This window comes from Taeniopygia guttata, chromosome 20 (assembly GCF_048771995.1).
Source record: "Taeniopygia guttata chromosome 20, bTaeGut7.mat, whole genome shotgun sequence".
Lineage (NCBI taxonomy): Eukaryota > Metazoa > Chordata > Aves > Passeriformes > Estrildidae > Taeniopygia > Taeniopygia guttata.
In genome coordinates, this window is record NC_133045.1 from 7,025,290 (window position 1) to 7,036,583 (window position 11,294).

Genomic DNA, 11,294 nt, shown 5'->3' on the forward strand with positions numbered 1-11,294 from the left:
CACAACCAAACAAAAGGTCAGCGGTGCAGAGCGGGATAGAGCCATGGGAAACAGTGGAAAAGCAAGAGGAAAAGTCTTGGCTCGCACAAGCGTGAGCCCCAGCAAGCAAGCGACGAGCCTTGACTGTACCCTGGGTGTCCTATCGGGCTGGACTTTAGGGATGCTTCATGAGTCACAAAGAAAACACAAAAGCTGCTCAATTTGAACTCCGAGGGTGGATTTTCTTGCCAGCTCTGCCCTGTATCGGGGCCATCAGAAAAAAGATGGGGGAGTATGTGGGGCAGGACAGGATCCCCTCTCCTGACCGCAGTGAATCTCAGCAAGTGCTGTGGAGGCTGCCGATCTCGTCTGAGCACAGTGAGAGGCAAACAGCCCAGGAAACCGAGCTGCTCCACTATCAAGATGAGCAAGAGATCAAAGCCAAGGGAGCTGCTTTTTGCACCGCCTGGGTTCTTGCAATTGAAGGCTAAGCAAAGCTGAGTGCGGGGAGAAAAATGGGAAAGCAAAGTAACACCCTTAGTACTTCACGAGCATCCTCTGAGTGCCATGTATTGACAGATGTATAAAATTCACATTCAGCAGAGAAACCTCTCCATTTCACAATTAATCAGACCTCTGGAAAGTTACTCCCCCCTTGATACCATTTCCTAAATCATCAAGGAAGTTGGAGTCAAATGCATTGGATTAAAAAGCAGATGTGAGAAAGCCTCATCCCCCTTTTACAAACCATTAATCACTGGCACACAGGGAGCAAGAAATTAGAATGTGGAGGTACAATCAGCGATCGACAGGGCTGTGCTCTCGTCTGAAGGATTCTGCTCCTGATCTGGATCCACTTCCTCCATTCCCCTCCCTCTTCTTAACAGCATGTATGTAATTTTGCACAAATAGTAACAAATCAGTTAATGCCCACAGCCATCCCGGGCCGGGGCTAAAGGGTGGCGACATCAGCGCTGCGGCTCTTTTCAAACAGCAGAAGGGACACAAAAGCTTTTGCCGGGCACTGCCAGGGGCCGCTGGCAAGGCGAGGATCCGGCATCCGCCTGGCGCCCGGCCCCGCGGCTGCCCAGCCCCGCTGGCAAGCGCAGCTTCTCTCGGGGCCCAGGAGAGAGCACAGAGCCGGCCGAGAGAAATCCGTGAGGATTTTTATCTTGCTGTCCCTTAACTGCTCCACAGCCTGAATACAAAGTTATCACGGCCAAAGTAAATGATCAGGAGGTTGCTGTGCTGCCTCGATGCTACAGCAGGCTGTGGGAGCAGAAGCTGCTTCATCACTCAGGTAGTGGTGCATGATGGAGAGGATGGACAGAGGGATGACTGAAAGCAAAATTCAGGCCAGTAAAACAATGCAACTGCTTAAAACAGGTTCAGCTTACCCAAAATACCCATCAGCCAGAGACTGGGAGCCCGTCTTTCAGTTCCACATGCCGGACCAAAGGAGCTCTACAAAACTTCTCTCAAAATCAACCTTGAAAGTTAAAAAAAAGCTTCAAAACAATAACAACGGGCACAGTTTGTTCTTTCTCTTACAAGGATACACATTTCTGGCAGTGTGCAGGGTGAGGGGATGGGCAGCACGATCCCCTGCAAGTCATGGCTCACACCGGGACAGCCCCTTCCCCAACCCCACCCGGCCCCTGTCAGCTCAGCAGGGCAGATGCTGGCTCAGCCTTCAGAGCTTCCCAGCAGGGGCTACACGCTGGTTCTCCTGGCCTTCAGCTGGGAATTAACCTTTAGTTAGTTTGGTTTTTTGTAAACTCCATCTCTATCACCCCCATTTCCAGTGCCAGCAGTAGCTGCAGCTGCCCTGCCTGTGCCTTCCCTGCCATCACTGGGGTCAGACCACTCCCGGGCTATTACTTAAAGCAAGTTTATTTTATTGCCAAGAGAAAGGTGCTGTGAAGTGCCCAAAGGGACCTCTGTGGGACACAGATTGTGCTTGGGCTACGGAGGGGCTTTATTTATCTGTAGTAACCCTCACAGAGTGAACCCTGGGTTACAAATGAGCTTTTATGCTCATTTAGCTGGAAACAGACTTCTTCAAAGGGCTTTGCAAACATTTGCAAAAATTTGATTTTCTATCAGCAGTGATGAGAGAAGAGGCTTGCAAAAGGTTGTCAGTGTTCTGCATCTTGCAAAACTGGAAAATATTGATTTCCTGGAGACATCAAGGCCTAGACTATAATGAAGTTCTCTGAAAAAAGCTACAACAAATATATTGTATGCATAGTTTTTACACATACACACAGTAACTGCCATCCCAGAGCAGCCATTGTCCAGAAATGGCAACAGCATTCCCAGATTATTCAACATTGTCTCCATCCCTGTTCCTTGCTTGCATGGGTTATGTTTCTTTTTCCTCTTAGTGCTCCTCTATGTCTCCAACTCATATTTATCTCGAAAAATCCCCTTAGTTCAGTTCTGCCCTCATGGCATCAGTGGGCAAAACAGAACTTGGTCTCATTGCCAAGCTAAAGTCAGGCTGGTGGCCAAGAGCTCCCCACTCCCACCACAGAAACCACTGATGATGTCAGATACCAAAAATAAACAGAAAAGGCAACTCCATCAGTAATCAGCAATTCCCTCAGAAGTACTATACTGCACTTTCTACTGATAAAATGCCTCTATTTCCATTTAATTTGTCTCTCCATCTTTCCTTTCATTCTTTTTTTCCACATCATATCTGCACCTCCTTGTATTCATGGTATTTTAGAGTGATAACCAGGTGTAGAGCCAGGTCAAGCAGGTGCTAGGAAGCCTCTGGAAATGAAGCAGGCCTGGAGTTGATGCCCTGAAACAACAATTCACTTTGAAAAGCAGAAAGATTCAAGCAGTAGAAAGACCCAGAGTGATCAACTGTACACTCAGCACACAGCTGTAAATACATTCTGCTCAAAGGTTTTTCCCTGAACATTCAGATTTTCCTGGTGCTAGTGTGGTGGCAGAGAGACCCCCAGTGGCTTCATGCACCACCAGCCACCACTTGCCACATCCCACAGCCTCGGGGTCCCCCCAACAGGCAAGCAAGGAGGTTTTGGAGAAGCTGAAGGACAACACAGCCTTCGGGAGAACAGCCCCTCTGGGTAGGACAGGGCAGGACATCACCACTTCCACCAGTGTGGGCTGCAAGGACTTTTTACAAAGTTAGGCCATACTCTGGAAGAATATTGGTGGCTCAAAACTAGATTTGCAGCAGATAAACTATTCAGGAAAAAAAAAAATAGGAGTCCTATTTACCTTACAAGAACGGACATGCACTTAACATAAAATAACGATAAAATAATGGCAAATTATTTTAATAACAACCACAAAAGTAATTCAATTCTCTGTCCTTATGAGCACAGAGATGCACAGAAAGCTAACACAGCAGCATGTCAAGCTATTCCCAGCCAACAACAACTGGAACCTCCACCTGCCCTGTGAACCAGTCAGGGAACCAGTGGTTTTCATCCAAGGAGGTGCTGCTGCAGACACAAGTCATGCCAGAATCATAGAGTAAGTTGGAAGGGACCCCCAGGGATCATTGAGTCCAGCTCCTGATGGGCTGATTCAGCTGAGGCTGCAAGAAGATGTGGGGTGGACACTTTGTATGTCCAGAGTGTCCTTTTTGATGGGCATGAACCTGCTGAGATTTTTCCACCTTCAAACAGCAACAGTTCAGCATTCTCTACAGCAATCCATCTGACACACCAGGCTGATCAAGAGGAAATATCAACAAGCCCTAAAACAGATGTGCAGAGAGTAACACTTATGTAACAAGGAGGGGTTTATCATGCGGTGAAAAAGCAAAACATTTTGCTCTTCATCACCAGTAATGTCCTGCTTTGTTTTGAGGCTCCATCCCAGAGGTGATTTCAGCAGAGTTCAGGAGTCCCTGCTCGAAGGGCAGTCCCACGCAGCAGCTCTCCGGGAGGACTGGCCTGACCACAGGCTGCCGACCCCGGCTCAGGGCACCGCGCCGCCCATGGAAACCTCCCGTGGATCGGCTTTGTTTCTGCTCCGCTGTCCCGCAGGGAGAGCTGCATTTTAACAAACACCATGAGAGCTGGAAACGGACTTCTTCAAAGGGCTTTGCAAACAGAACTCAATCCCGGCACCACCGGGAGACGCTGAGAGCGCTGTTTGCACAGATGGGGGACGGCGGGCAGGGCAGGGCGGGTCAGGCTGCTGCCTCCCCTGCGCGGGGCCGGCATTTGGGGCTCCGATCGCTCGGTAGGGCACTCGTTATCCCGCACCCACCTGCTCCCACCGTGCCAGAGCACCGATCCAAGTGCTCCCGCAGCCCGCTGCGAGCCCGTGCGCCACGAGGGGAGACAAAACCCCGCCGCTACACCCGAGGTGCCGGCGCAGCCAAAGCTGTGGCTGGGCGGTGGAACCCGGGCCCCACGCCGGGGTCGGGCACTCGCCCAGGCGGCTCCTCTGGCAAGAGGTGAATGCGCGCCGGGCACGGGCAGCCCGCCGCGCTAGGACACTTGCGGGACACGAACCGGCCACCCCCGCGGCCGCGGACGGCGGCGCTGCGCCGGCGCCACCGCGCGGAGCGAGGCTGGAGCGGTAGAGGTGCCTGGTGGTACTCGGCACGGCCCGCCCCGTCCCCTCGGCTCGGGCTGCGCTGCTCCAAGAGGGCAGGGAAAAGCCTTCTTCCCTCCTGCCCTGCCTGCCACGGCAGCTGGGAAAAGCCTTTTTCCCTCCTGCCCTGCCTGCCACGGCAGCTCCTCACAGCTGCCTTCTCTCCCCCTGCTCCAAGAGGGCAGGGAAAAGCCTTCTTCCCTCCTGCCCTGCCTGCCACAGCAGCTCCTCACAGCTCCCTTCCCTCCCCGCTGATCCGTACAGAACGTGGTTGTGCAGTGGAGAGGGACCCCACTCCTTTTTTACAATCAGTTTCAGAGCACAAGGCAGTGCACAGGAGAACAGAGGATCTTCCCGACGGATAAAGATTGCCCAGCACAGCGAATCGCTCAGCAAGTTTACAGTTTCTTTCTATCATCACCTGCAGGCAATGATGCTCCCACATTCACCCAACTCACATCCCAACCTGCTCACAAAGCTGATAATCTTCTAACCCACCCACTGTGGCAAGACTTTCCTCTGGCACACTTTCCATTCACACAATTAAATACAGTAAGCCAGAAAATCAAAGTAATATAGAGAAAACATTACAACAAAAGACAATTCCCACCTACCTCTGCCAGCTGCCTACCTGGGCAGGCAATGGCAATATCAGCAGTCCCCCTTGTAAAGCTCCAAAAGAGGAAATTTACAGCAGACTTTTTGCTTAAAGTAGAAGTCTCTCAGTAGAAAACTACTCTGGATTAACAAATTTTATATTTCCTTCAGACAGTACTATTGACTGAGAATGAAAAAAGCCAATTTACTAGCAGAAGAAAATAAAACTGGTCTATGTTTAATGTGGTATTTCAGCATCACCCATGTTCCAGAATGCAGTTCTGAAAATTTTCAGGATGTGTTGAGTAATTTATAACAGATTTAAACCCTTTGTTGAAAGGTCTTCTGAGAAAATCAACACACTTGTTTTTCTCAGTTACCTTTTGTAGATGCTGTTTTGTAGCCTCTGAAGTAAGAGCCTCCCATAAATTTATGGTCTAGAGGCCAAGAAAGATTGCTCTGAATGATTCTAACCACACAAAGATGAGTAGAATGACACTGTAAACTACTTTGTATTAGAAATATTTCACTTCTAGGACAGAAGTGACCTCTAATTGTTTCTCTCTTGGCTGTGCCCCAATCTCACAATTACTTTGGTTACTTGATGACACTTAGAACTCTTTCAAGTTTATTTATTTGAAGACACAGTTATCAAAATAGTGATCTGTGAAATAAAACCAACTAGAAATATAAATAACCCTCTTTGCAAAATCTACTATTTCTCCATCCCTAACCCCACTCTCTTCTACCCAATCATGGATCTCTTCCTTCCCCTTAGCCGAACCTCATCCAGCTTTTTGATCACAGGACCAGATTTTTTAGACGTGGCTGCATAGGTCTTTAGCAGAGCTTGGAACATCGTTTCAGTATCTGGATGAGTGCTAATGAAGGCTTTTTCCAGAACATACAAATCAACTCCTTTATCTTCTGGAAGACCCGAAATAAAGCTGAGTCCAAAGTCTATCAACACCAAGTCCAGCTTCTCCGTGGGTGGCCGCAGGAGGAGATTGGCAGTTGTAAGATCTCCATGGATAATATCCTCATCGTGCATCCTTGCCAGCAGCTCACCCATCTTCTCTGCTAACTTATGGAGGTCACTGGTATCATTTCCACTCTTTTGTACAGAATAAATATGATCCTGAACAGTAATTGAGTCTACAATATCTTCAAGATAGATAGAGTTGGTGACATAATCCACAAAGTAGACCACCGGAGCTGGAATCCCTGTTTAAAAGAACAAATCAAATTCCAGCAGTTAATTTACACGATTCACGGCTTTACTTTAATAAAACACAGCCAATAAAAGCTTTAAACAGAAATGACAGTTGAGATCACACCCAGCCACTGATGATGCACCCCTTGGTTGCCCAGCCAACTCTCAATCCAAGCCATCTGCACAGCCCCGCAGCCTTACAGGGACTTGGCAGCTCAAGCCCTCTGACAGCCCAGCCCCTCCTGGGGGAGCCTCGGGACACACCGAGGGCACGCTGAGCTCCAGGGGCACTCTGAAAGAGCAGAGCGTGTCCCCCGGGCTCAGAAGTCCCCGCATCCTTCAGGATGGCGCCGAGTGCCTGTTCTGAGCGACGTGAGGAGCCGGCGTGGTGGGGCTGCCACCGCTCTGGGCTGGGGTGTCTGTCCGTGTGTCCTGCCAGGGCTGCCCCGCTCACCCCGCCCGGGCTGTGTGTGTGTGTCTGTCCGTGTGTCCTGCTGGGGCTGCCCCGCTCACCCCGCCCGGGCTGTGTGTGTCCGTCCGTCCGTCCTGCCGGGCAGCCCCGGCCCAGCCCGGGGCTGTGTGTGTGTGTCCGTCCGTCCGTCCTGCCCGGCAGCCCCGGCCCGGCCCGCCCGCCCCCGTGCCCACCTGCCCGCCGGCACCGCAGCAGCGACCGCGCCTCCTGCACCATACGCCGCCGGCTCAGCCGCTCCTCCAGCGCCGGGTGGCGGTACCGCTTCGGGACGCGGAGCTTGGCCACCGCCGGCCGCCCCAGCAGCAGCCCGCGGTACACGTGCGCCTCGGCGCCCTGCTGCACCAGCCGCAGTCCCGGCAGCGCCGGCGGCGCCGGCGGCTCCTCCGCCACCATAGCATCGCCCGCCCCGCCCTCAGCACCGTCCACGGCGGGGCCCGCGGCCCCCAGCTCGGCCGCGGCGGGGCCCACATCGCCCATCGCGGGGCCCGCGGCGCCGGCCATGACCGAACGCGCACCGCCCGCCTCCGCCTGCGCCGCCGCCATCACCGCGACACGCACGGCGCACGCGCGGGGCATCTGCTCGGCAGTGCTCGGTAATCTCCGGCCATGCTCGGCAACGCTCGGTTGGCCGAGACGGAAAGCGACGAACTGCCGAAGCGCCTGTTCGGTAATGCTCGGTAATCTCCGGGCGTGCTCGGCAATACTCGGCTGGTCTTGACGGAAAGAGACGAACTGCCGAGCGCCGCCCGGCCGTAGCGCTCGCCGCCCCCGCCATTACGCGCCCTGCCCCGCTCTGCTCGGGGCTGCTCCTTCCAAACCCCTCCCGGTGCTTCCCCCCGGCAATCCTGCTGCCCTTTGCCGTGGCGGGGGATACTGGGTAACTGCAGCATGGTGGGATTTGTTCCCGAGCATCCCCGAGCCGCCGCGCCCTCCCGTGGGTTTGCCGGCGCAAGAGCGAGACCTGCAGCTGGCCCAAGGCTCGCAAGGGAGATGTGGGGTGCGTTTCTTCCCGAGGTGTCAAGTGGGAGCTCCTGGTTCCCCCCAGGTTTTCCCAGCTTCACCGTGGAGCCCCTCTCCAGGGCATCCATCATCCCTGGGACACCAGCTCGGAGCATCACCGTGGGGACTCCATCTCTGGGACATCACCACCAGCACGGTCCATCGCTGGCTCTTGCTCCTTCCTGTGCCAGAAGCCTCTGCTGGAGCCTGTGCAGACCCCCTGCAGCTGCCCAGCTGGCGGCTGGGAAGGAGAAGGGGTTTGCTGGAAGCTGTGGGGGATCAGCAGCCGGCAGCAGGGCGTGCTGTCACCTCGGGTCCCCATGCTGGGCATCGCCAAAGCTTCTGCCCAGGTCTGCCATGGGCCACTCATGCCGTGAGTCGGGTGACTCTCCCTTCCTCCAGCAGCCAAGTCCCACATTGCCATCTTATTAAGATAAACCTCATTATCCTCATAAACCTCATTGGAGCAGTGCTTGGGGTTTTATGGCACCCTGAAAACCCACTGCCCCACTGGGTGATCTGCGCATGCTGCAAATATGTTCCTCAGAAGATACAAGGGAATCTAGCCCAGTCCATGTCAATATGTTTTCAACTGTTGTTTTTGGAGGTGCCACAAGTCCATTTTGTCTTTGTTTTCTCACCCACAGCATTTGTTTCCTTTTCAGAACATTTATATTTTATTAACACATTCCACACAGTTTACATGTCCATTGCACAGTGGGATCATGCCTGCCAAATATTTATCTTGCTTCAGTGACAACTTTTAAACAAGCTTCACAAGTTTTCAATGGTACAGATAATCCATCCTGCAATTCTGCCCACCCGTGGCACCCTCCTGCAGCTGTGGCAGGGCTGCAAGAGCCCAACAGCCTGCCCAGGGAACGGGGTGAATTCTCTGTGGCTGGAATTTGCAAATGCCTCAAACACTGAAATAAAGCACAAGGTTTTTCCCATGTTGTGAACAGATTTTATCAGAGCATCTGTGCACAGATACCCCCACAGACACACATATACAACCTATAAGCATGTGCACACACATAGCCTTCGGTTCATTATTCTGGCAAACATGATGGTTTTCTCTCATGCTGGCTAAAAACCTCCTCCAGAGCTTTCAAAATATGAAACAAAATATTTTTGCTTTATTTTGCCCTTTATTTTATTTATTTAAATTTTATCTTCCCTGTGATTTCACTTATTCTTTTCTCTTTTAAAGCAATAAACAGTGGACATTGCCCTTGGAAACTAACTAGAGCCATTTACAATATTTATGGTATCACCCAGTATTTTTTTTTTTGGATATTGAACCCCAGAGAACTGCTCTGAAACTGGTAAATGGTCTCATTATGTAACTTTGTGCTCCTGGTGACAAGCATTTACAAACTCTCCTTTCACAAACAATGTAATTAAGTTAAAAATTACAGCCCAGCACACCAAACTAATGGGAACCAAGGCAGGTCTCATGGGCTCCTCCGTGTTCTCCTACAGATTCCCTTGGCATCAGGCAGGATGCAGCCCTGGAAGCAGCTCTCCAGCCACCCCCCAGCTTATTTAGGGATGGAGGCTGCCATCCTCAGAGCTGCACAGATGGGAAAAGGGATGAATTTGAGTTGTTGCAGTATGCCATGCTGAAGGCATCCCTAAAATGTACAAGGAAACAAGATTCCTGGTGGGACCAACACTGCTGACCAGCATTGTCAGGGAACCCCCCTGGGTTAGGACATCATAAGAGAAAACACCTGCAGCCTGGCATCGGGAGGAGAAACCTCTCTGATGTAAATGAACGTGCAATAAATGCAGGTTCCTGGTGAGTTGGCTCCATCCAGGCCAGCTGTGACGCTTCTGCCAGCTCAGGGACCATCACTTCCATCAAGAACTGAATAGATTTTGGTCACTTTGATCCCCCAAGCCCCTTCCTAAGGGTCATTCATAATAGAAGAAAATACTCTTAAGGGTGTGGTGAGGATTCCTGAACCCCACGTCTTCCTTTTTCCAGGATGGACTTCTTTCTCCTTCTTTCTCTCTTGTATTCGTATTTCAATTTATGATTTTACAGCTGAAGCTGCTCCAGCTCAGAGGTAGAAGGTAACATTTTCCAGTAATCACAGGCGGGTTGTGTGGCCAAACACGGGCTGCGGTTTTCGAGGTGGAGCTCTCAGGAGCACATTCCTGTGGCTCAGCCCCGGGGATGTGCCAGCCCTAAGGATGTGCCCGTCCTGGGGATGTGCCAGCCCCTGGGATGTGCCAGCCCCAGGGATGTGCCAGCCTTCTCACGTGGGAGCTTAGGGACAAAGGTGCTGGGAAAAAAACCAAACCAAACCAAACAAACAAAAAAACACACAAAAAAAAAACCCCAACAAAACAAACTAACAAACAAACAAACAAACAAAAAACCAACATTTTTTTACAGAAAGAGAGATAAAGTTCTGGAATGGCCTGCCCGGGGAGGTGGTGGAATCACCATCCCTAGATGTGTTTAACAAAGCCTGGATGTGGCACTGGGTGCCAGGGTTTAGTTGAGGCGTTGGGGCTGGGTTGGACTTGATGATCCTGAAGGTCTGTTCCAACCCAGTAATTCTGTGAATTCTGTGAATTCTTTCAGCAGGCCCAGAACACCCACTGGCTACAAAAGGTGTGATAAGAAAGCTGTACTTTAAGTACCCCAAAGAATGATTTTTGGTTTTCCCCCTAAATTATCCCTGCTGTACATCATAGCAGGTTTTTGACCTTTTTTCCAGAGGACAATAACCCACAGCCTCCACAGTGTCAATGTGACAGCTGCATTTCTGTACACACTGATGTCATCTTTTTGTCCTCCTTTGGTAAACACACCATAAAGCTTTTCCTGTGCTCACCAAGACCTCACCTTCTTATTGTCAGTGCTAATAATATTTCTTGCCCTGCCAGAGACCAAGAAGCCTCCAGAAAATGTTCAAGTGGCAGAAAAATAAATGCTGAGTGACCATAGAGAAAAATATAATTTCTTCTTTCTCACACAGAAATAATTTCAGAAGAAAGGAATTGTTCAGGCAAATTGAAGATCATGTAGCCAAGAGTGAGTTTGCCCCGAGGCTGATGAGGATTCAAGGTTCTCTCTGGCTCTCTGCCTGGTGTGGTGGGGAACAATGAATGGGAGACATCTCCTCCAGTTCCTAACACAGCTCACCCAAAATGCCTTGGCTTGAGCTCTGGGGGGCAGAGATCATGGCAAGATCACACTGCATCCCCTGCATCCCCCTGTGCTCCCCAAATGTGGAACATTAGCCTAGACACAGACATGTAGTGTTTCCTGTCTGCCATGAACTGGTCTCGTGTGGGTCTTGGGGAAGAGAGAAAATTGGAATAATTTCTCCCTCTGCATATCATGAGAGCTGGATGTGATTTCAGAGCTGTTTAAACTTCTCTAATGTGAAATGCCAATGTCATTGAAAATCTCTTCCCATGAAC

General features: G+C 51.1%; 1 protein-coding gene across 1 annotated transcript; it reads right to left on the minus strand.

Annotated features, from left to right (window-relative positions):
* Window positions 1–5,774: 5,774 nt before the first annotated feature.
* TP53RK (TP53 regulating kinase) lies at window positions 5,775–7,416 on the minus strand. The gene is given in 2 exon segments (NM_001245415.2): window positions 5,775–6,390; window positions 7,025–7,416. Coding segments are annotated over 2 exon segments (849 nt in total). The 5' UTR covers window positions 7,395–7,416; the 3' UTR covers window positions 5,775–5,911.
* Between the last annotated feature and the right edge of the window lie 3,878 nt (window positions 7,417–11,294).